Source organism: Osmerus mordax, chromosome 4 (genome assembly GCF_038355195.1).
Source record: "Osmerus mordax isolate fOsmMor3 chromosome 4, fOsmMor3.pri, whole genome shotgun sequence".
NCBI lineage: Eukaryota > Metazoa > Chordata > Actinopteri > Osmeriformes > Osmeridae > Osmerus > Osmerus mordax.
In genome coordinates this window covers 19,350,063-19,374,240 of record NC_090053.1, presented here as the reverse complement: position 1 = coordinate 19,374,240, position 24,178 = coordinate 19,350,063, and the positions used below count along the sequence as shown (strand labels likewise).

Genomic DNA, 24,178 nt, shown 5'->3' with positions numbered 1-24,178 from the left:
CCTCAAGACCTATTTCATGTGAAATATTATTTATATAATTTTACGAAATCATGATTCATCATGGTGATAATAAACAGTTTTGTTTTTGACCAAATGCCAGATACTTACTCATTACACGTGCAAGGCATGTAGCGTGCCAAAGGGCAAAGTTATCATGAGCTTGTAAATGCAAAAGGCTATTTATGATCAGCAGGTAAAGTTCGAAATGTAAATGTTGTTATGTCATTGTTCCACGCTCAAATACAAGCATGTACAGGCACAGCAACCAACTGTTGACACATTAACACATCTAGGATAAAGGTGATCCACCCGGCCTCCACCGCTCAGTCTGCTGGAACTCCATTCGATAAGGCGCATTTCTGCAGCCTGTTTACGGAGTTTTACTGACAGTCTAAAGGTTTTGCTTCAGTCATGACAGTTTTCAACAGTGCGCTGAGGTGGTACCTCCCGCTCTGCGTACTATATCTGACTGCTTCAGCAGAATTTGACGGTGAGTGTGTGAACAATTAAAGTAGTATTTTAGTAATGTTGCTGTTTACAGCTTGTTCTTTATTAACTATCTTGATTTAAACGTATTTGTGGATTCTAAATTGCACCTGAGTTGCTATAGCCTATGGGTTGACGATAGTTTTAAGCAGTGGCGAGGCCACATAAGGGACATGGTGGGCCAGAGCCGCTCAGATTTACAGCTGGCCCACCCAATAAAAAGTGTTGTAGTCTATGGTTGAAAATGAAAGTAAATAAAGTAAACTCCAATGAAAACTAAATTTGATGGAGTGAAGAATCTGCTGCTATAAATGAAACGTTCTACTTTTGAAGAATGGCACTGGCACATTTAAGTCCAGGTGTCGGCAAGCAAGTCAGAATTGAGGTAGGCTAAGAAAACATTCATCTTATTAAGACTCAAACCTAATAACAACATGAGTCCCTATTAAAAGCCCAGCCGGCCGCTCTCAAAACGCTCTCGCCGGTACTTTGATGGCATACATCACAGTGAACACAGAAAAACTGAGTGCCATGTTGAACTTCCGGCTTTTCCTGTCTTGCGCAGTAGTGTCTCACTTGCTCCTGGCTTCATAATAAGTCTGTCTTGACTTTGATGTTAGCAAAAAATTAGGGTGCTAGTAACTTTCTCTATTTCAGACTGCAAAATTCTGCAAAAATTCAACCATCAGATGGCTGAGTGGTTAGGGAGTCGGGCTATTAATCAGAAGGTTGTTGGTTCAATTCCAGGCCGTGCAAAATGACGTTGTGTCCTTGGGCAAGGCACTTCACCCTACTTGCCTCGGGGAGAATGTCCCTGTACTTACTGTAAGTCGCTCTGGATAAGAGTGTCTGCTAAATGACTAAATGTAAACCATGGTAAAGTTAGTATTTTAGGCCAGGTTCGAGAAACCCCCCAAAAAAGGGAAAGTTTTGGATAGTTTGATGTTAATGCAATCAAATCATCGGAACGAGGAAGATGCCAAGCGGAAATGCAATACCACCGAGATCCATTAGGGCCTTTGCTTCAAGCTGAGGAACAAGGGGTGAGGGCTTGATTTGAGAGAAGCTCTTTGGCAATTTTGACAGTTCTGCACACAAAAAAGGGAGGTCATATGCATATTATAATTCCAACTGGAGGGGGGGGAGGGGTAACACATGTTAATATAAAAAAGTATACATGATCTGTGTACATTTAGTATTTTCTCCGGTACAACCTCACAATTTCCTCATGTCCACTGTCCTCAGGCCCTGTGGTGCAGACCAAGCTGGGGGGTCTGAGGGGGCAGTATGTGGAGGTTAAGGGGAAGGAGACGCTGGTGCATGCCTACCTGGGGGTGCCGTTTGCCAAGCCACCTGTGGGCCCCCTGAGACTGGCCCCGCCCCAGCCCACAGATGGGTGGGAGGGGCTGAGGGACGCCACCAAGCCGCCATTCATGTAAGCAGAGTCACACATACATTATTCATCTTGAGGATGTATAATGTTGATAAACAGATGTGATAAAACGTAATTTGTACCTGTACAGCCACTACGGAGCAATGATCTTCTCTTCATCATCCAAATTAACAAGATATTGTAAAGTAACATCCAATATAAAATGGAGGTCTTTATCGTTCATCTCCACCCAGGTGTATTCAGAACAGACAGTTATCCATTGATCTTGCTGCCACTTGGTCCTTAAAAGTGGAAATCCCTGATGTGTCTGAAGATTGCCTGTACCTCAACATTTATGTGCCAGCCAAAGCCTCAGAGAAAGCCAAGCTACCGGTACGTTTACATTATATACACTTCTTCAGCTGAACATGCAGTCTCATAGTCAGCAGTCATCTTATATTTTCTATGTTATTATTATTATTTCTCTTGCAACAGTGCTGGTGATAGAAGTTCATGCTGTATCTTATGTTCTCCAGGTCATGTTCTGGATCCATGGAGGGGGATATGCAATGGGTGCTGCATCAATGTACGACGGTTCGGTTCTGGCAGCCTACGAGGATGTAGTGGTGGTGATGGTACAGTACCGACTGGGACTCCTGGGTTTCCTGAGCACCGGGGACCATCACATCCCAGGAAACATGGGTCTCATGGACCAGGTGGAGGGCCTGCGGTGGGTCCAAGAACACATCCACAACTTTGGAGGCGACCCTGGTGCTGTTACCATATTTGGCGAGTCCGCTGGTGGAATGAGTGTATCACTACTGGTGAGAATCCGAACATAGGACACACACTAAAAAGCCCACACTTGTGAATACCTTCCCAACATTTTGTTTACATTGCTATGCTTCACTCACCAGCTCCTGTCCCCAACGTCCACTGGCCTGTTCCACCGTGCCATAGCTCAGAGTGGTACTGCTGCCATGGATGTCCTCCACTCCAGCAACCCTCTACCCATGGCCAAGGTGATTTCCCAGCTCAGACCTCTATGCTTAGTGCTATGCATTCTAATGAGTTAAATACGTAGATAATAAATGAATGTAATGGGACAGAAGTGAAGAAAATTATGTAAATACTGTGTTCTGGAATGATCATATTGACCCTTCCTCCCCCAGATGGCAGCCAACTCATCTGGCTGTGACATCACCAGTACTGAGAAGATTGCAGAATGCATGAAAGTCGTAGGAAAGGAGGCTTTATTGACCATTGCTGAGGTGATACTGAACACCATCACCACTAACCCTAACCCTAACACCATCAAATCTGCTCCATGCACACACTTTGGGGGGAAAAATGCTAGTAATCTGATTTTTCGGACTTATATTCAGTGTTTGTATAATCTGCCCTGCTGATATGCGGTACGTTACCTAGCTATTGTCCTATTATGAATATGTATTGCGTGTTACATCTTTAACCATAACTCCATTTTCAAGGACCCAATGACTGGATTTGCCGTCACTGTGGATGGGCACTTCCTCCCCAAGCCAGCGGAGGAGCAGTTCCAAAGCCAGCAGCTTCACAAAGTTCCCTTCATGACAGGCATTAACACTGATGAGGGTGGCTGGTTACTACCATTGGTAAGTATGTTCATAGAAAATGAAATATTTTCCACAATTAGTCAAGTGTTTGTAGGACAAAGTTGGTGAATCGTTTGTGTTTCTCGCACAGTTCTTTGCTCCTCCAAACTGGACAGAAGGAATGGACCGGGGAGAAGTTCTACCTTTTCTGTCTATGATCTTCCCTGATGTAAGGAAAACACAGCCATACACAGGCTCGTTGAACCACTATTAGATGCAGATCATCAGTCAAGCCAGAAATGTTCTATCTACTTTGCAGCCTAAAGATCACTGGATAGCTGAGTTGGTGGCAGATGAGTATCTGGGAACCTCTGGAGATCGGGTGAAAATCAGAAATGGCTTCACTCAACTCATTGGAGACTTTCTGTTTAATATTCCTGCTATTAAGACAGCAAATGCACATAGAGGTAGGTAATACTTGATTAGGTATTACTACTGTAATACTTGAGTAAAGTGCAGTACTACCAAAAACCCATAATTGGACATCCAACCTTGTACCCCCAGATGCGGGTGTCCCTATGTACGTGTATGAGCTCCAGGAACCTCCCACCATTCTGACGAAGTTGAGGCCCAGCTTTGTGGGAGTGGATCATGCAGATGACCTCATATATGTCTTTGGATTCTGCTTTTTGAAAGCCTTGGAAGGTAAAACCGTCATAACCTCAAATGGCATTGCTCTGTAAGACAAGTAGAACTGTGTATGTCGACTTTCTCTCTCAGGACGATGCATAGAGGAAGATGAACGGCTAAGCTTGACTATCATGAAGTACTGGGGCAACTTTGCTCACACAGGGTAGGACCATGCTGCCTTTTCGTATTTCTTCTACATTGGACATTTTTTGTAACTTTGTGTGTGGTCTTGTTTAACTACCCTTGTGGGGACCAAATGTCCTCACAAGTAAAGTGAAATGTGAAAAACTTGACCTTGTGGGCCCTTTCGCTGGGACCCATAACTTCAAATGCATTTTCAGGGGGTTTATGGCTTTTAGAGTTAGGGGTAGAATTAGGGTTACAATTACATAAATAATTAGGCTTAAGGGTTAGTGGTTAAAGATAACACATTCTGGAATGGAAGTGAATGGTCGGGCCCCACTACGATAGAAAAACAAACTTGTGTGTTGGTGTGTGCAGGGATCCTAATGGAGCAGGTCTGTCTCAGTGGCCACAGTACGGGGCAGAGGGGGATTACCTGGGGATAGGGTTGGAGCAGGTGGCTGGTCAGCACCTGAGGAGGGAACGCTTTATCTTCCACACCCAGACCCTCCCAGAGAAGATCCGGCAGGTCAAAGAGAAGATGTAAGGTTCAATCTAACAGAATTAAAGCAACTTGATGTAATGTCTTTCTTTTGGCAGGGAATCCATTCTCATTGATCTTCCTCCTCCACAGGTCAAAGGACAGTCCTGTGGTGGAGACCAAGCTGGGCGGTCTGAGGGGGCAGTATGTGGAGGTTAAGGGGAAGGAGACGCTGGTGCATGCCTACCTGGGGGTGCCGTTTGCCAAGCCACCTGTGGGCCCCCTGAGACTGGCCCCGCCCCAGCCCACAGATGGGTGGGAGGGGCTGAGGGACGCCACCAAGCAGCCATTCATGTATGACTCAGCAGGCACACACATACACCTAACCCAGTAGAGTCACAACTCTATAAAATGTTTGTAGTCCAGATCAAGTCTTGTTTGTGTTGGCCAGGGAATGGCACTTGTTTCATGACATGCCCCTTTTTCAGGTGTCTTCAGGACAAGGATGTAATGGTCAACTTGATTTCTAAGACGTCCTCTATGACCATGGAGTTCCCAGAGATATCAGAGGACTGCCTCTACCTCAACATTTATACTCCTGCGAAACCAGCTCAAGATGCCAAGCTACCGGTACAAAATCCCACCATGGATGTTGTTGTCAGTTCTGGAATTCATAGAGAGTTGTCTGTTGCAGCCATATTGCTTCTGTATCCTAGGTGATGGTTTGGATCCATGGCGGCGCTTTCATCATGGGCTCTGCCTCCATGTTTGATGGTTCTGCTTTGGCAGCCTACCAGGATGTAGTGGTGGTTCTGGTCCAGTACCGACTGGGACTCCTGGGTTTCCTGAGCACCGGGGACCATCACATCCCAGGAAACATGGGTCTCATGGACCAGGTGGAGGGCCTGCGTTGGGTCCAAGAACACATCCACAACTTTGGAGGCGACCCTGGTGCTGTTACCATATTTGGCGAGTCCGCTGGTGGAGTGAGTGTATCACTACTGGTGAGGATCCGAACATAGGACACACACTAATGAGTCCACACATGTGAATACCTTTCCAACGTTTTGCTTACATTGTTGTGCTTCACTCACCAGCTTCTGTCCCCAATGTCCACTGGCCTGTTCCATGGTGCCATAGCTGAGAGTGGTACTGCTGCCATGGATACCCTCCTCGCTCTTGACCCTCTGCTTATGGCCAAGGTAATTTCTCCACCTCAGCTTATTGCTGTAGTGCTATGCATTTTAGATTTTAAAGTCATGCATGTCTATCGTACATATAAAAACATGTTATAGTGTGTGTCATGCTTGTGACACACAGTGGTGTCTTCTCTGTGCGCTCAATCCCCCCCCCCCCTCCCCCAGATGGCAGCTAATTCATCTGGGTGTGACATCACCAGCACTAAAAAGATTGCAGAATGCATGAGAGCTGTTGGAGAAGAAGACATATTGACCCTTGCTAAGGTACCATTGAACATGTTTAACCATGCTAAACACACGCTTATTTAAAATTTGATGGTTGGTTCTATAGATCACACATATTTTGTTGACATGTGATCCACCACCAATCCACAAACTGTAAATCCCAATTCATCTTGATGACTCCAATTTCAAGGACCAAACGATGCAATTTCTTGTCACCGTGGATGGGCACTTCCTCATCAAACCAGTGGAGGAGCTGTTCCAAAACCAGCAGCTTCACAAGGTTCCCTTCATGACAGGAATTACCAGTGATGAGGGTGGCTGGTTACTACCCGGGGTAAGTAAGCTTGTGGAAAAATAGTTTTCGCCAGTGAATAATTAGCTGAGTGTTCACACATTGGAATTGAAAAGTGATGTGGGGGAGTTCTGGTGGCTCACTGGGTAAGATCGTGCTCGTGGAGGCCTGCAACTCCAAAATAAAGATATGCATTTTATCCTCCAGTGTATCTAGTGTGTGTAGGACAAAGTACGTGAATGGTTTGTTTTCCTCCCACAGTTCCTTGCTCCTCCAAACTGGACAGAAGGAATGGACCGGGGAGAAGTTCTACCTTTTCTGTCTATGATCTTCCCTGATGTAAGGAAAACACAGCCATACACAGGCTCGTTGAACCACTATTAGATGCAGATCATCAGTCAAGCCAGAAATGTTCTATCTACTTTGCAGCCTAAAGATCACTGGATAGCTGAGTTGGTGGCAGATGAGTATCTGGGAACCTCTGGAGATCGGGTGAAAATCAGAAATGGCTTCACTCAACTCATTGGAGACTTTCTGTTTACTATTCCTGCTATTAAGACAGCAAATTCACATAGAGGTAGGTAATACTTGATTAGGTATTACTACTGTAATACTTGAGTAAAGTGCAGTACTACCAAAAACCCATAATTGGAGATGTAACCTTGTACTCCCAGATGCGGGTGTCCCTGTGTACGTGTATGAGCTCCAGGAACCTCCCACCATCATGACGAAGTTGAGGCCCAGCTTTGTGGGAGTGGATCATGCAGATGACCTCATATATGTCTTTGGATTCTGCTTTGTGAAAGCCTCGGAAGGTAAAACCGTCATAACCTCAAATGGCACTGCTCTGTAAGACAAGTAGAACTGTGTATGTCGACTTTCTCTCTCTCTTTCTCAGGACAATGCATAGAGGAAGATGAACGGCTAAGCTTGACTATCATGAAGTACTGGGGCAACTTTGCTCACACAGGGTAGGACCATGCTGCCTTTTCGTATTTCTTCTACATTGGACATTTTATAAGATGTTTTTGTAACTTAGTGTGTGTGGTCTTGTTTAACTACCCTTGTGGGGACCAAATGTCCTCACAAGTATAGTGAAATGTGAAAAACTTGACCTTGTGGGCCCTTTCGCTGGGACCCATAACTTCAAATGCATTTTCAGGGGGTTTATGGCTTTTAGAGTTAGGGGTAGAATTAGGGTTACAATTACATTAATACTTAGGCTTAAGGGTTAGTGGTTAAAGATAACACATTCTGGAATGGAAGTGAATGGTCGGGCCCCACTACGATAGAAAAACAAACTTGTGTGTTGGTGTGTGCAGGGATCCTAATGGAGCAGGTCTGTCTCAGTGGCCACAGTACGGGGCAGAGGGGGATTACCTGGGGATAGGGTTGGAGCAGGTGGCTGGTCAGCACCTGAGGAGGGAACGCTTTATCTTCCACACCCAGACCCTCCCAGAGAAGATCCGGCAGGTCAAAGAGAAGATGTAAGGTTCAATCTAACAGAATTAAAGCAACTTGATGTAATGTCTTTCTTTTGGCAGGGAATCCATTCTCATTGATCTTCCTCCTCCACAGGTCAAAGGACAGTCCTGTGGTGGAGACCAAGCTGGGCGGTCTGAGGGGGCAGTATGTGGAGGTTAAGGGGAAGGAGACGCTGGTGCATGCCTACCTGGGGGTGCCGTTTGCCAAGCCACCTGTGGGCCCCCTGAGACTGGCCCCGCCCCAGCCCACAGATGGGTGGGAGGGGCTGAGGGACGCCACCAAGCAGCCATTCATGTATGACTCAGCAGGCACACACATACACCTAACCCAGTAGAGTCACAACTCTATAAAATGTTTGTAGTCCAGATCAAGTCTTGTTTGTGTTGGCCAGGGAATGGCACTTGTTTCATGACATGCCCCTTTTTCAGGTGTCTTCAGGACAAGGATGTAATGGTCAACTTGATTTCTAAGACGTCCTCTATGACCATGGAGTTCCCAGAGATATCAGAGGACTGCCTCTACCTCAACATTTATACTCCTGCGAAACCAGCTCAAGATGCCAAGCTACCGGTACAAAATCCCACCATGGATGTTGTTGTCAGTTCTGGAATTCATAGAGAGTTGTCTGTTGCAGCCATATTGCTTCTGTATCCTAGGTGATGGTTTGGATCCATGGCGGCGCTTTCATCATGGGCTCTGCCTCCATGTTTGATGGTTCTGCTTTGGCAGCCTACCAGGATGTAGTGGTGGTTCTGGTCCAGTACCGACTGGGACTCCTGGGTTTCCTGAGCACCGGGGACCATCACATCCCAGGAAACATGGGTCTCATGGACCAGGTGGAGGGCCTGCGTTGGGTCCAAGAACACATCCACAACTTTGGAGGCGACCCTGGTGCTGTTACCATATTTGGCGAGTCCGCTGGTGGAGTGAGTGTATCACTACTGGTGAGGATCCGAACATAGGACACACACTAATGAGTCCACACATGTGAATACCTTTCCAACGTTTTGCTTACATTGTTGTGCTTCACTCACCAGCTTCTGTCCCCAATGTCCACTGGCCTGTTCCATGGTGCCATAGCTGAGAGTGGTACTGCTGCCATGGATACCCTCCTCGCTCTTGACCCTCTGCTTATGGCCAAGGTAATTTCTCCACCTCAGCTTATTGCTGTAGTGCTATGCATTTTAGATTTTAAAGTCATGCATGTCTATCGTACATATAAAAACATGTTATAGTGTGTGTCATGCTTGTGACACACAGTGGTGTCTTCTCTGTGCGCTCAATCCCCCCCCCCCCTCCCCCAGATGGCAGCTAATTCATCTGGGTGTGACATCACCAGCACTAAAAAGATTGCAGAATGCATGAGAGCTGTTGGAGAAGAAGACATATTGACCCTTGCTAAGGTACCATTGAACATGTTTAACCATGCTAAACACACGCTTATTTAAAATTTGATGGTTGGTTCTATAGATCACACATATTTTGTTGACATGTGATCCACCACCAATCCACAAACTGTAAATCCCAATTCATCTTGATGACTCCAATTTCAAGGACCAAACGATGCAATTTCTTGTCACCGTGGATGGGCACTTCCTCATCAAACCAGTGGAGGAGCTGTTCCAAAACCAGCAGCTTCACAAGGTTCCCTTCATGACAGGAATTACCAGTGATGAGGGTGGCTGGTTACTACCCGGGGTAAGTAAGCTTGTGGAAAAATAGTTTTCGCCAGTGAATAATTAGCTGAGTGTTCACACATTGGAATTGAAAAGTGATGTGGGGGAGTTCTGGTGGCTCACTGGGTAAGATCGTGCTCGTGGAGGCCTGCAACTCCAAAATAAAGATATGCATTTTATCCTCCAGTGTATCTAGTGTGTGTAGGACAAAGTACGTGAATGGTTTGTTTTCCTCCCACAGTTCCTTGCTCCTCCAAACTGGACAGAAGGAATGGACCGGGGAGAAGTTCTACCTTTTCTGTCTATGATCTTCCCTGATGTAAGGAAAACACAGCCATACACAGGCTCGTTGAACCACTATTAGATGCAGATCATCAGTCAAGCCAGAAATGTTCTATCTACTTTGCAGCCTAAAGATCACTGGATAGCTGAGTTGGTGGCAGATGAGTATCTGGGAACCTCTGGAGATCGGGTGAAAATCAGAAATGGCTTCACTCAACTCATTGGAGACTTTCTGTTTACTATTCCTGCTATTAAGACAGCAAATTCACATAGAGGTAGGTAATACTTGATTAGGTATTACTACTGTAATACTTGAGTAAAGTGCAGTACTACCAAAAACCCATAATTGGAGATGTAACCTTGTACTCCCAGATGCGGGTGTCCCTGTGTACGTGTATGAGCTCCAGGAACCTCCCACCATCATGACGAAGTTGAGGCCCAGCTTTGTGGGAGTGGATCATGCAGATGACCTCATATATGTCTTTGGATTCTGCTTTGTGAAAGCCTCGGAAGGTAAAACCGTCATAACCTCAAATGGCACTGCTCTGTAAGACAAGTAGAACTGTGTATGTCGACTTTCTCTCTCTCTTTCTCAGGACAATGCATAGAGGAAGATGAACGGCTAAGCTTGACTATCATGAAGTACTGGGGCAACTTTGCTCACACAGGGTAGGACCATGCTGCCTTTTCGTATTTCTTCTACATTGGACATTTTATAAGATGTTTTTGTAACTTAGTGTGTGTGGTCTTGTTTAACTACCCTTGTGGGGACCAAATGTCCTCACAAGTATAGTGAAATGTGAAAAACTTGACCTTGTGGGCCCTTTCGCTGGGACCCATAACTTCAAATGCATTTTCAGGGGGTTTATGGCTTTTAGAGTTAGGGGTAGAATTAGGGTTACAATTACATTAATACTTAGGCTTAAGGGTTAGTGGTTAAAGATAACACATTCTGGAATGGAAGTGAATGGTCGGGCCCCACTACAATAGAAAAACAAACTTGTGTGTTGGTGTGTGCAGGGATCCTAATGGAGCAGGTCTGTCTCAGTGGCCACAGTACGGGGCAGAGGGGGATTACCTGGGGATAGGGTTGGAGCAGGTGGCTGGTCAGCACCTGAGGAGGGAACGCTTTATCTTCCACACCCAGACCCTCCCAGAGAAGATCCGGCAGGTCAAAGAGAAGATGTAAGGTTCAATCTAACAGAATTAAAGCAACCTGATGTAATGTTTTTCTTTTGGCAGGGAATCCATTCTCATTGATCTTCCTCCTCCACAGGTCAAAGGACAGTCCTGTGGTGGAGACCAAGCTGGGCGGTCTGAGGGGGCAGTATGTGGAGGTTAAGGGGAAGGAGACGCTGGTGCATGCCTACCTGGGGGTGCCGTTTGCCAAGCCACCTGTGGGCCCCCTGAGACTGGCCCCGCCCCAGCCCACAGATGGGTGGGAGGGGCTGAGGGACGCCACCAAGCAGCCATTCATGTATGACTCAGCAGGCACACACATACACCTAACCCAGTAGAGTCACAACTCTATAAAATGTTTGTAGTCCAGATCAAGTCTTGTTTGTGTTGGCCAGGGAATGGCACTTGTTTCATGACATGCCCCTTTTTCAGGTGTCTTCAGGACAAGGATGTAATGGTCAACTTGATTTCTAAGATGTCCTCTATGACCATGGAGTTCCCAGAGATATCAGAGGACTGCCTCTACCTCAACATTTATACTCCTGCGAAACCAGCTCAAGATGCCAAGCTACCGGTACAAACTCCCACCATGGATGTTGTTGTCAGTTCTGGAATTCATAGAGAGTTGTCTGTTGCAGCCATATTGCTTCTGTATCCTAGGTGATGGTTTGGATCCATGGTGGCGGTTTCACCATGGGCTCTGCCTCCATGTTTGATGGTTCTGCTTTGGCAGCCTACCAGGATGTAGTGGTGGTTCTGGTCCAGTACCGACTGGGACTCCTGGGTCTCCTGAGCACCGGGGACCATCACATCCCAGGAAACATGGGTCTCATGGACCAGGTGGAGGGCCTGCGTTGGGTCCAAGAACACATCCACAACTTTGGAGGCGACCCTGGTGCTGTTACCATATTTGGCGAGTCCGCTGGTGGAGTGAGTGTATCACTACTGGTGAGGATCCGAACATAGGACACACACTAATAAGCCCACACTTGTGAATACCTTTCCAACGTTTTGCTTACATTGTTGTGTTTCACTCACCAGCTTCTGTCCCCAATGTCCACTGGCCTGTTCCATGGTGCCATAGCTGAGAGTGGTACTGCTGCCATGGATGCCATCCTCACCCTTGACCCTCTGCTTATGGCCAAGGTCATTTCTCCACCTCAGCTTATTGCTTTAGTGCTATGCATTTTAGATTTTAAAGTCATGCATGTCTATCGTACATATAAAAACATGTTATAGTGTGTGTCATGCTTGTGACACACAGTGGTGTCTTCTCTGTGCGCTCAATCCCCCCCCCCCCCCCCCCTCCCCCAGATGGCAGCTAATTCATCTGGGTGTGACATCACCAGCACTAAAAAGATTGCAGAATGCATGAGAGCTGTTGGAGAAGAAGACATATTGACCCTTGCTAAGGTACCATTAACGTGTTTAACCATGCTACACACACGCTTATTTAAAATTTGATGGTTGGTTCTATAGATCACACATATTTTGTTGACATGTGATCCACCACCAATCCACAAACTGTAAATCCCAATTCATCTTGATGACTCCAATTTCAAGGACCAAACGATGCGATTTCTTGTCACCGTGGATGGGCACTTCCTCATCAAACCAGTGGAGGAGCTGTTCCAAAACCAGCAGCTTCACAAGGTTCCCTTCATGACAGGCATTACCAGTGATGAGGGTGGCTGGTTACTACCCGGGGTAAGTAAGCTTGTGGAAAAATAGTTTTCGCCAGTGAACAATTAGCTGAGTGTTCACACATTGGAATTGAAAAGTGATGTGGGGGGAGTTCTGGTGGCTCACTGGGTAAGATCGTGCTCGTGGAGGCCTGCAACTCCAAAATAAAGATATGCATTTTATCCTCCAGTGTATCTAGTGTGTGTAGGACAAAGTACGTGAATGGTTTGTTTTCCTCCCACAGTTCCTTGCTCCTCCAAACTGGACAGAAGGAATGGACCGGGGAGAAGTTCTACCTTTTCTGTCTATGATCTTCCCTGATGTAAGGAAAACACAGCCATACACAGGCTCGTTGAACCACTATTAGATGCAGATCATCAGTCAAGCCAGAAATGTTCTATCTACTTTGCAGCCTAAAGATCACTGGATAGCTGAGTTGGTGGCAGATGAGTATCTGGGAACCTCTGGAGATCGGGTGAAAATTCGAAATGGCTTCACTGAACTCATTGGAGACTTTCTGTTTACTATTTCTGCCATTAAGACAGCAAATGCACACACAGGTAGGTTAATGAGTTGGGAAGTAAATCATGTCTGTTAGTGTGGTCTGGGATACAATTAGCATTTGACAAAGGAAAGTCATACTTTTCCTTTAATGGATGTACAATGACTGCAGAAGGATAGGTAGATGAAATATTGGTAGGCAAAGTTTGTGGCAAGCATCCATGTAATCCCTCATGTTATCTGCTACATTTTCTCCTGTACGAAGTGAGAGAGGAGAGGATACAAACAGCGACTTTTAATGTGGCTCGATGTTAACATGATACCGATGTTAACATAACAGATGCAGGTGCTGCTGTCTACCTATATGAGTACCGGTACATTCCTACATTCATCGCGGACACAAGGCCTAGCTTCGTTGGAAGTGACCACGGAGATGAAATATTCACTGTGTTTGGATTGTGCTTCACCACGACTCATGTGAAACTATCCAGTAAGTCTGACGCATGGTAGCATGGATGAAAAGTGATATGTCTTCTATACTGTAGGACCACAAAAGATCATGTAAGAAGCTGGACAAACTCACATAAATCCTGTTGTTCTTCTAGGCCCCTGCACAAAGGAAGATGAACACCTATGTAAAACTATGATGGGCTACTGGGGAAACTTTGCTCGCACAGGGTAGGAATACACTCCTCTGCATTCTCTATACACAAGGTGGTGGACGTTCGAGACTTTAAATCTGTGTGTTTGTCTGTGTGTGTGCAGGGATCCTAATGGAGCAGGTCTGTCTCAGTGGCCACAGTACGGGGCAGAGGGGGATTACCTGGGGATAGGGTTGGAGCAGGTGGCTGGTCAGCACCTGAGGAGGGAACGCTTTATCTTCCACACCCAGACCCTCCCAGAGAAGATCCGGCAGAGCAAAGAGGAGAAGGAACATAGTGAGCTGTGAGCTCAACCTTACTTGTTTTTGTTCTACCAGACACTTGTTGATGGAAAAGGTTTTTTTGAATTTCAAAGTGAGGGGACTGTAGTGTCCTCCATTGTCGGTTTGAGCTAGTTCTTTATGAACAGAAGCACCTGAACCCATCACTCCCACAGCATGTGGTACTGCTCCTTGTGGAGACAAAACCTTGTGGTTTAACTTCTCTTCTGTCTAAATCGTTTCTTTAATGCACTGCTCTGTATTTCAAGGTTAGCAATGAGGGAGCAAGGCTAGTCTTCATTTCACTTTCCTAACCACAAGCCAGCTGCTGCTTGTTTTAACCACAAATTGGATTGCACCAAGCTCCACCCTCTCTGTAACATGTTTTAGCATATTACAGAACTCTGGGATTACATTGTTGGTTACATGTATTTGGATTGTATGCTCCATAATTCTGGAATGTCTAATTATGCAGATATACTGCACTGCTAATGGTATTAAACAAATCATGTTTTATATTGTGTATTATTTAATGGATAACCTGCACAATTAATCAAAATCACATTTGATTGATATAGCCCTTTTACAAGTAATGTCTTAAAAATGCTGATGCCCATACAATGACACCAACCTAAAACCCTCCATGAAGACAAGGGGAAAAACTCCCCAGTTACATGAATTTGTTTTAATGGGAAGAGCAATTGAGGAAGGGATCCTCTCCAGAGGTGAGTCTGGAGGTGAAGCTTCATTCAGAGGGATACACTTCTCAGGTGTAAGCCATGTTTCTGAGAGCTCCGTCAGGTCGACATTTGTTTCAGTTATCAAGTCATTAATCATAATAGCCTTTGCGGATAGGGATATGAAGTTCAGGAGTCCAATTTTCCTTAACAGGTTCAGTGACAGGAGATATGTCCTCCAAATTCAATGCTGCTGCTGAGAGCACAACTGGACAATCGGGAGGCTTAATAATGATTTGATTAAACCCTTGTGCTGCCTTCGGGTCATTGTGACGGCCAAACGCAGTTTATATAATTTGTATTAAGTAGAAGAACAATTTTGCGAGCCCACTTATTTTGTGTGTAAAGTAAGACATTATCTACACACATATTTGTGAATGAGGCCCAATGTCAATGAATGTGAGTCATTGCAGCCGATTTACATACCGGTAGTTTGTGAAGGTTTTCAGTGAATCGAGAGAATCTGTGTTCGTAGCTAGCCGAACTGTTAAACTGTAGCGGCTGCAGGTTCCAGAAAACTACCCGAACAGCAGCTAGTAGTGAGTGAATATTTGAACACAGACAGACTGGACTGAGGTTTTTTGTTGTTTTTTATTTAATTATAGATAGAGAAGAGTGGCAAAGCTGCAAAGCTCCCTGAAGTCAGATGTGAGCAGTTCAACAGGTCAAACAGTTTTCCAGCAGAACAGGTTTACAGAACCACAATACTTCTCTAAGGGTCATTCAGATAGCAGAGCGGACGACGATGATTCAGCATTTGAGCAATATCCAAAAACAACAAAACCAAAATCAACTCAGTTGTGATGCCAGTATGTTACACAATTAATCCAAAGTCAAGTCAAAACTACACATTAAAATGTGTTATTTTTGTAATATATAGCCTATATATTTATCTCTATATATTACTTTTCCCACTCCCTGTAGAGTTTGTTTAGCAAATTTGAGTAAAGCAGCAGTCGGGCACAAAAAGACTGCGTCTTGATAAGAGATTCTCTACTCTCTATTCACTGCCCTGTGAAGTGAAGTGCACTTGGAGTAGGAGAGACACAGCACCCCACCTGCTGGTCACGGAGGGGGAGAGACACAGCACCCCACCTGCTGGTCACGGAGGGGGAGAGACACAGCACCCCACCTGCTGGTCACGGAGGGGGAGAGGCCAAGTCAGCGTGAAAGAACCAACACATTCAAATCATGAGAAAGCAGGAGGGGATCATTCTTTTGACTGGTGCGCCTTCAATCCACATAGACTTCCTGGTTATGGTAACGCTCATTACAACTACAAAATAGACACAATTGATACTGATCTGCATACCAACCTACCACTCACCTCACACACAGCCGAAGGGACTGCTATCGACAAAGTTCCGCTACAGACTGTGTAGGTTCAATGTGTGCCTGGGGATCTTAGTGGACAGGGTACATTGCCTGTGCAATAACCTGATCAAAGGCCACAATGCTATCAGTCTTCCTACTGGCCATTGCAGCTACAGGTGATAAGTTTACCTGCCTACAGGTAGAAAATTATTTCACTCTTAATATTTCAATTTGACAGGTATATTACAGACACCTGAAGAGTTTGGCTGTGGTTTGCACATGTCCCTTTGTAGGATAATAACAAAACAGTTTAAATTGTTCTATGCGAGTGAAGTGGGAGAGAGTATGACCTGAGTCCAGAGCAAGATCTTTCCATAAACAGTGTTTCACGGCTGTGTGAATAAGAGCGGGATAAACAGAACGCAGGATCAATCTGATCAAATACAGCATGCATACTGCTGTGGTGGTATGTGTGTAGGTGTGTGTGTGTGTGTGTAGGTGTGTGTGTGTGTGTGTGTGTGGGGGGGGGGGGGGCACAGTAAGCATACAACAGCCATAGTAATACCGTGTGGCTGTTTTTAGAAGCATTTTGACAGACATGGTACACGCAACCGAATCAGAGGCACAGACTGACTGATCCGGACTAAATAAATAACATGAAAAAAGGCTGCTTAGGTTGAGGAGATCTGCGCATCATGTGACCTTTTGGCACGCCACAGCATTCGAAACCGGGGCTGCAGAGGCGAGCTGGGAGGAGGCGGGCTACAAAAGTGCATGTATGGAATAGAGTGTGCCTGTGTCATGTATGGAGTTGTCAGAACGTATGGGGACAGACAGGATCTTATACATACTGTATGGACTGGAGCAAGAGCTCCTGGTACTAGTGTGTGTCTGCCCATCAGGATGTCCAGGACTGCATGTTGCGCAGCATGGCTTCGAAGCGCTCCATGCTGGGTGCGTGGGCGTGGGGCAGCTGGTCGGTCAGGCGGCTGTACAGGCTGAAGGACTTGAGCTCCAGCCAGATGAAGCCAAATCGGTCCTGGTCAAACAGGATGAACAGGCCGGGTGTGCGCTCCGGGCTGGTGAAGCCATGACCTGCGATCAGGCCGGTCCCATAGAAACTTGGAAGAGGGAACCGATTAGAATAATTAATTTCAAGTTGTAATGTTGACGTGTCACCTTTTTTTTCCCCCGGTTTAAATTGTATTAATATCAAGGTGGCTTTTTTTGTGGGGACTCACCACATCCTGCAGGTGCGGGGGTACACCTCGTTGCGGGCTATGACCCCTAGGGGGAGGACAAAGGGCTGGGGCTCCAGGGCTGGTGGGGCGCCGCTGCCTGAGTGGCTGCCCTCGGAGCAGGCTCCGTCCTCTGGACCAGGACCAGAGCGAGACCCAGGGCTGGACCCACCAGCAGCCCCCTCCACAGCCTCCTGAGTGGCGCTTGGTTCTACGTCGGCCGCCGCCCCCTGCTGGCTTTCCCTCTGCGCCTCCTCGTGGGCGCCAAGCACCAGGCGAGACAGCTCCTCAACGCTGCGCTGCTGCTCCAGGTCGGGCAGGCGGACCGACTTCCTCAGGTCCACGTTTAGGGTCAGCTGGCCTGCCGGGACGTTGGGGTCACCCTGGAGAGTCCGGAGGGGCAATGTGGAGGGGCATTGTTTTTAGGGACACACAAAATCCCACAATTCAAGGATGATGTCAGAGACGTCATTTCCTGTTCAGTGACCTACATTTCCCTTTTGTTTTTGTTTTTCTTCCTTCACACCAACACAAGAGGTATGGTCCAGAACTGGAGATGTGGAGGAGGGAGGACTTACAGTGAGTTTTGTGGCTCTGGCCCAGGGCCCATGGAAGCTGAGCATGACTATCTCCAGGCCGTGGCTACCGTAGGTGCCCTTGAAGAGGCCGGGCGCCAGCAGGTCGGAGGGCAGTCGAGGAGGCAGGAAGATCCGCCGGTACGTCAGGCAGTTACTGGGTGAGGGAACACAAAGATGATGTAAAAAGGAGGACCTACTCCTATTGGCTGCTGTAACAATGTCATATAGAGGACCTACTCGTATTGGCTGGTGTAGATGAACTTCATGAGGATGAGCTCCTGCATGTGTTCATGGAAGATGTCCTCTAGAGTCCGACCCCACTCCTCCTCCAGCCATGTCCTGAACTCCTGCACACAAACAGCAAAATTAAAGTTCAGACATCATCATGTCATTCCATTTACCTTGTTAGCATTCTTGCTGTTAGATGTGTATTCAAGTAGAAACCCGGCTTTGCCTGCCCAAGGCCCGTTTCCCCAGGCAGGGTTAACTTCCCCATGTGTAGCTGACCCCCACACCTCACCTCCTGTCTCCCCCCAGGCATGCGGTGATGGTCGGTCTGGTTGCATTTGGTTGAGAACTCATCCTTCTTCCCTGTCTGAAGATGGGAGAGACAGCTCTGGTTAGAACCACAACAGCGGGGAAACGAAACCCATGTGTCTTCATGAATGGAGGCTAAGCAGACCTGAAAGATCTTGGCAGGACCTTCACTGAAGCCCCTCACAATGACCACCATATGAACTAGCGTTGGCCCACCTAGCTGCCCCCCTCATGCCCCATCCCCTGCCCTGAGAGGTGGGGGGGGGGGACATCCAGGCGGGGACTCACCTGGATGTCCCCCTTGTGAGGGCCCTTGTGTCCGTACATGCACTCCACCGAGGCCTTCTTGTTCTCCCACATGTGAATGCGGAAGAGCGGCCGTCGCCTCATTGGATCTTCCACCCGGGGGTCATGTGGGGGTAGGTACATCCAGCCAATGATGAACAAGCCATCCACCTGGAGGGAGGGAGAACGGAGTGTTGGCGTAGAAGAGAGAGTAGGCGTGAAAAGATGTCCCACGCCCTGATGATACGGACGACGAGGTTTTCACCCCAACAAAAATTGCGTCATCACTTCGAGGATAGATTTGCGTTTGTGTCGGTTCGTCGGAACCTACCACCACGTTGAGCAGCCCGCCGTAAGGGCCGATGTCGGGCTGCCAGAGACCCAGGATGTGTCGGTACGGGTGGAGCACTGCAACGGTACACAGCAGCAAGGGGTTAATGAGCTCCGCAGCTAAACAAGGTTCCCATCGTGCGGTTAGAGCATCAGCAGTGCGGGGTTAACCCTGCAGACAGGGGCTGTGGAGAAACGGGTTCAATCGTCAGAGGGAACCAAAACAAAAACGTGTGTTTCTAGGGTGGCATCAACAACAGGAGCACGCAAGCGGGCCCACACGCAGAGGAAACAGGAAGTTATGGTGAAGGACCATGCTGAGTTGGATGGACACTGCCCACATCAGAAAACACATCAACCTGTCTTAATGCTGCGGCTAGGCGTCATAACAATACAGTGACAGTCATCTGACACAGTGCACAGGAAAAACGCAACACACAAACTGGTGTTTTACGACCTTACGTAGTACATACAGTGCATGTACAATGCTCGGTAGTCCATGTGTTCGTAGTCAGGGAGGAGTTTCACAAAGCGTCCAGACTTGACCCGGGGGTTTACACCTGGACAGGTAAACCACAAGAGCATAGCCAGGGCTACTAGGGAGTGTGGAGTGTGGGGCAGGAGCAAAGTATTACCCTTCTCAACTCAAAAGAACAAACAAGTCTGATGATGACAAATGGAGAAGGAAGACAAGCGCTCAGGGAGGAGAGGAAAGGCAGGATGGAAAGAGACTTAACCGACTCACGTTTAACATAGAGCTCTTTGCTGGACACACCCGCCACCTCCATCTTCCGAAGGTCTTCCCTCATGCCAAACTCTGCAGGGGAGAATAATGGGGAAATGACCGTTCAAGTCTGACAGGCTCATCATACCTTCATTATGCCAGACCTTTAACATTAGAAGGACACAGATGTGACAGATTACAGGCATCAGACTGGGTCGCCACACACCTGATAATAACACTCTTGTATTATAAGAACCCAAACAATAACATGGAATAAAGATGGCAAGAAGATTATAATGTCCGGGTACAGCATATCGAGAACGTAGTTCTGTTCGACCCTGACTCAAGATGACCAGAAAGGTTTCATTTACAACGGGTGTGCGCTACCACGGTTGTATGCTTAGTCAAAAGGGGGAGGGGCCCCATGACAATTATTGTTTGCATACAGGCTAAAGAAGTATCCACCTATCTAACCAAATACATAGTTGTGATATGGTTGCAGAACAGAACGTTATGCAACGAATAAACAACACTTTACTTTACGGACCCCTCGTGGATTGATCAATAGAAACGCTTTTAGAGGAATTCGTTTTCTCGTGAACAAAAGCACGAGATATTGCTGCCTAAGCGCAAACTGTCAACAAAAAAGCAGATCAGGCTAACCACCAGACATCGTAGCTATTCGACCAAAATAATGAACTACTAATGCTTTGAATTGCAGTGTGTATTCGAGATAAATAAAGACTGGGTTTAGTTTTTCTCAGCCCCTGCAGGCGCTGCATTATTTACCGTCCGTACATCGCCTTCTCCAGATCGTTTCAGTATTGAGAATTTGCCTGAATTTTTTGCAGACAAGCGCTAGGTTTGGAAGCGCTGTGCCGGGGAGTGTGGAGAAGATTTCTACTAAAATCTCCGGGGGTAGGTCCAGCAACGACTGCGGTTTCGGCGGCCCGGTACCTCCACAGTTTCCTATCTCAAGTCTGTTGACACTAGCGCGGTTACATTCAGTAGCCGCGTCATGGGCCACACTGGGCCCTGCCGCGGCAGAGGAGGGCCTAGGGCCGCTGCCAGTCTCGGCTTGAGTCTGGCCCACAATCCGCTCCTCTTCCTCCTCGTCCATGTCCATATCCGAGTCGCTTCCCTGGTCCTGTTGGTTTTGCCGCTGTCGCCGCCTGCACCTCCGCGACTGACCCACTCCGCAGAGCCTGGCACACACAGCCATCCGTAGTCACTACAGAGCTACATTACATCACCACAACAGCTGTGGGAGCTGCAGTGCCGATGATCTCCACCGTCCTTGCGTGCCTGGGTGGATACATGTGACGTCGGAATTCGTACACGAGTCGGTACGCCGCCGCAACCAATGACTGCAACACTTGATAAAACTATAGTGCAAGCACTTCAGTTCGATTGCCGTATTGAAAACTCTGACTGAATATTATTTAATATACTTTAAAAACGGAGGATAGAGGTAACATACCATAAATATATATGAGTGAGAACAATGGTTGTGCTCGCCGAAGGCTTGAGCACACCCAATAATCAGAGGATTTTTATCGATACCCGGTATGGAAATCACTATTATCTTATTCTGGCAAATGCAGACTTTCTTGTGTCCTGATTTCTAATAATGTTGTTTATGTCCTATATCCAGTCTTTCAGCTAAAAAAAATTGCGGTGTCCCGAGTAAAAAGGTTTCCAAAACTTAAAAAAAGCGAGCCAGCCAGGAGTCGAACCTAGAATCTTCTGATCCGTAGTCAGACGCGTTATCCATTGCGCCACTGGCCCGGTATCAACAGCAACATTACTGGGCATATAAATAGACAACACATAAATACAATATTTTCACACACTTTCCCACATACTATTATGCGATTGCTAATATTAGCTAAAGTGACTGAAGTTGCCATAAAATGTAACATGACACCGGACAACAACATGTTAACATGACTTTACCTGACGGATGTAATACAATCTATTCCTATTTAAGTAGAAAATAAAATTAATGGTCACTTACTTTGATGCTTTCTTGGACAATTGTACTGACAGTATACAGGGACAGCCAACGGACTTCAACTTATTTTCTGACAGAAAGCTTTCCAATAGACTCACAATGGAAAGATGCGACGTTATTGGCTGTATCCATTCTCACTCAAAGGCGTGATTAGCCTACAATCCAATCCACATTGGACAGTTAATATCATGATTGGATGGTGAGATTGGATGGTGAGATTGGAGTTTAGGTAGCCGATCCTGCCCTGTATAAGTCTAAATGCATGTATGGCCGTTAGACGTTTCTTAATGTTTAGATATAAATAAACATTTACATTTACATTTATTCATTTAGCAGACGCTTTTATCCAAAGCGACTTCCAAGAGAGAGCTTTACAAAGTGCACAGGTCACTGATCATAACAACAAGATAGCCAAAAAACATCGCGAGTAGCCAAAACATGAAGCACACATTGTGAACAACCAAAGTAAGTGCCAAAGGGAAGAACCATAAGAGCATGTAGTTAAACAAGTCACAACCAAACAACATGAACAGCTATAAGTGCAAGTGTACCTGTGGGAAAAAGCAAGCAACAGTAATAAAACAATATATCACAGCGAGAACCAAAAATTTAAATCAGTTACCACTAACCACAAGAGCAACAAGTCTCTAAGCAAGAGTCATTGTGATCCTTGAGGAAACTAACATCGGGTCAAGCGAACCGTTCCTAAGTACCGTTGTACTCCCGGAACAAGTGCGTCTTGAGCCTTTTCTTGAAGGTGGAGAGACAGTCAGTGTCTCTGATGGAGGTGGGGAGTTGATTCCACCACTGGGGGGCCAGACAGGAGAAGAGCTTGTGTTGGGACCGGGCGGTCTTGAGCGGTGGGACCACCAGGCGGTTGTCTGAAGAAGACCGTAGGTGGCGGGTGGGGGTGTAAGGCTGCAGGAGAGACTTGATGTAGACGGGTGCAGTCCCGTTCACTGCTCGGAAGGTCAATACCAGGGTCTTGAATCTGATACGGGCCATGATAGGTAGCCAGTGGAGAGAGATGAGGAGCGGGGTAACATGGGAGCGTCTGGGTAGATTGTAGACCAGGCGGGCCGCCGCGTTCTGAATCCTCTGAAGAGGGCGGGTTGCACATGCTGGGAGACCAGCGAGCAGAGAGTTGCAATAGTCCAACTTGGAGAGGACGAGTGCTTGGACTAGCAGCTGGGTGGAGTGCTCAGACAGGTATCTCCTGATCTTCCGGATGTTGTAGAGGGTGAATCTACACGACCGGGAGACCGCAGCAATGTGGGCCGTGAGGGAGAGCTCGTCGTCCATGGTAACCCCAAGGTTCCTGGCAGAGGATGAAGGGGTCACCGTCGCAGATCCCAGGGTGATTGAGAGATCGTGGGAGATGGAGGGTTTAGCCGGGATGATGAGAAGTTCTGTTTTGGCGAGGTTCAGCTGGAGGTGGTGCTCGGTCATCCAGGCGGAGATGTCTGTGAGGCAGGCCTCAATCCTAGCTGAGATCCCCGGATCGGTCGGGGGGAACGACAGGTACAGCTGCGTGTCGTCAGCGTAGCAGTGGTAGGAGAAGCCATGGGAGGTGATGATTGGTCCAAGTGAGGTGGTGTACAGAGAGAAGAGAAGGGGTCCAAGGACGGAGCCCTGTGGGACACCAGTGGAGAGCTGGCGAGGGCCCGACAGTTTGCCTCCCCAGGAAACCTGGTAGGATCTTCCCGACAGGTAGGATGAGATCCACTGGAGTGCAGTGCCAGTGATGCCCATCTCAGAAAGTCTGGCGAGCAGGATCTGGTGGTTAACCGTATCAAACGCTGCAGAAAGGTCCAGCAGAATGATAACGGATGACCTGGAAGCCGCTCTGGCAGACTGGAGGGCAGTGGTGACTGAAAGGAGGGCAGTCTCTGTGGAGTGGCCAGTCTTGAAGCCCGATTGGTTGGGGTCAAGCAGGTCAAGCAGGTTGTTCTGAGAGAGAAAGTTAGACAGTTGGTTAGATACAGCACGTTCAATTGTTTTTGAAAGGAAGGGTAACAGTGATACCGGTCTGTAGTTCTGGAGAACGGCAGGGTTAAGGGAGGGTTTTTTAAACGACATAAATCTTCGAACTTTAGGACGGAGGTATAACTAGACATGGCCCGCGTTATATTAAAATAATCTCCTGTTTAGTGGAAGTTCGTCAGATATGTTAGATTTGAGGGGGGGAAGTATATTGCATAATAGTATGTGGAAAAGTTTGTGGAAATATTTGATTTCTGTAATGTGTATT

At 47.0% G+C, this 24,178-nt stretch overlaps 2 protein-coding genes and 1 non-coding gene across 5 annotated transcripts; 1 reads left to right on the top strand and 2 right to left on the bottom strand.

Moving 5' to 3' along the window:
• The first annotated feature begins 377 nt into the window (after nucleotides 1–377).
• Nucleotides 378–14,668, top strand: ces2b (carboxylesterase 2b). Its single transcript, XM_067234379.1, has 45 exons — nucleotides 378–490; nucleotides 1,732–1,921; nucleotides 2,113–2,251; nucleotides 2,395–2,682; nucleotides 2,776–2,880; nucleotides 3,031–3,129; nucleotides 3,349–3,492; nucleotides 3,584–3,661; nucleotides 3,752–3,899; nucleotides 3,997–4,137; nucleotides 4,213–4,285; nucleotides 4,624–4,788; nucleotides 4,880–5,080; nucleotides 5,215–5,356; nucleotides 5,443–5,730; nucleotides 5,824–5,928; nucleotides 6,091–6,189; nucleotides 6,341–6,484; nucleotides 6,704–6,781; nucleotides 6,872–7,019; nucleotides 7,117–7,257; nucleotides 7,341–7,413; nucleotides 7,765–7,929; nucleotides 8,021–8,221; nucleotides 8,356–8,497; nucleotides 8,584–8,871; nucleotides 8,965–9,069; nucleotides 9,232–9,330; nucleotides 9,482–9,625; nucleotides 9,845–9,922; nucleotides 10,013–10,160; nucleotides 10,258–10,398; nucleotides 10,482–10,554; nucleotides 10,906–11,070; nucleotides 11,162–11,362; nucleotides 11,497–11,638; nucleotides 11,725–12,012; nucleotides 12,106–12,210; nucleotides 12,379–12,477; nucleotides 12,628–12,771; nucleotides 12,992–13,069; nucleotides 13,160–13,307; nucleotides 13,589–13,738; nucleotides 13,854–13,926; nucleotides 14,014–14,668. Exons 1-45 carry the CDS (start codon nucleotides 412–414, stop codon nucleotides 14,195–14,197), a joined length of 6,429 nt encoding a protein of 2,142 aa, XP_067090480.1. The 5' UTR covers nucleotides 378–411; the 3' UTR covers nucleotides 14,198–14,668.
• Nucleotides 14,669–15,479: 811 nt separating this feature from the next.
• On the bottom strand, nucleotides 15,480–21,171 carry fbxo31 (F-box protein 31). 3 transcript variants are annotated; one of them, XM_067235363.1, is made up of 11 exons: nucleotides 20,703–21,171; nucleotides 19,935–20,006; nucleotides 19,663–19,785; nucleotides 19,191–19,267; nucleotides 18,863–19,030; nucleotides 18,558–18,632; nucleotides 18,275–18,384; nucleotides 18,038–18,191; nucleotides 17,463–17,842; nucleotides 17,073–17,342; nucleotides 15,480–16,042 (listed from the first exon to the last, which is right to left on the bottom strand). In XM_067235363.1, the coding sequence occupies exons 1-10, from the start codon at nucleotides 21,133–21,135 to the stop codon at nucleotides 17,120–17,122; spliced, it is 1,815 nt and encodes a 604-aa protein (XP_067091464.1). In that variant the 5' UTR covers nucleotides 21,136–21,171; the 3' UTR covers nucleotides 15,480–16,042; nucleotides 17,073–17,119. The 3 variants fall into 3 exon arrangements, with proteins under 3 accessions (XP_067091464.1, XP_067091465.1, XP_067091466.1); XM_067235364.1 differs by having other exon boundaries at nucleotides 19,663–19,749; XM_067235365.1 differs by lacking the exon at nucleotides 19,663–19,785.
• A 457-nt stretch (nucleotides 21,172–21,628) lies between these two features.
• trnar-acg (transfer RNA arginine (anticodon ACG)) lies at nucleotides 21,629–21,701 on the bottom strand. Its single transcript has one exon. It is a non-coding gene; the product is annotated as a tRNA-Arg (tRNA).
• Nucleotides 21,702–24,178: the final 2,477 nt, after the last annotated feature.

Coding starts and splice junctions, on each gene's coding strand:
- ces2b (XM_067234379.1), top strand. CDS start 412: ATGACAGTTTTCAACAGTGCGCTGAGGTGGTACCTCCCGCTCTGCGTA. Junction 4,286..4,623: donor GGCAACTTTGCTCACACAGG/GTAGGACCATGC, acceptor TGGTGTGTGCAG/GGATCCTAATGGAGCAGGTC. Junction 9,626..9,844: donor GTGGCTGGTTACTACCCGGG/GTAAGTAAGCTT, acceptor TTCCTCCCACAG/TTCCTTGCTCCTCCAAACTG.
- fbxo31 (XM_067235363.1), bottom strand. CDS start 21,135: ATGGCTGTGTGTGCCAGGCTCTGCGGAGTGGGTCAGTCGCGGAGGTGC. Junction 19,786..19,934: donor CAAAGAGCTCTATGTTAAAC/GTGAGTCGGTTA, acceptor CACACTCCCTAG/TAGCCCTGGCTATGCTCTTG. Junction 18,192..18,274: donor ATCTACACCAGCCAATACGA/GTAGGTCCTCTA, acceptor TCCCTCACCCAG/TAACTGCCTGACGTACCGGC.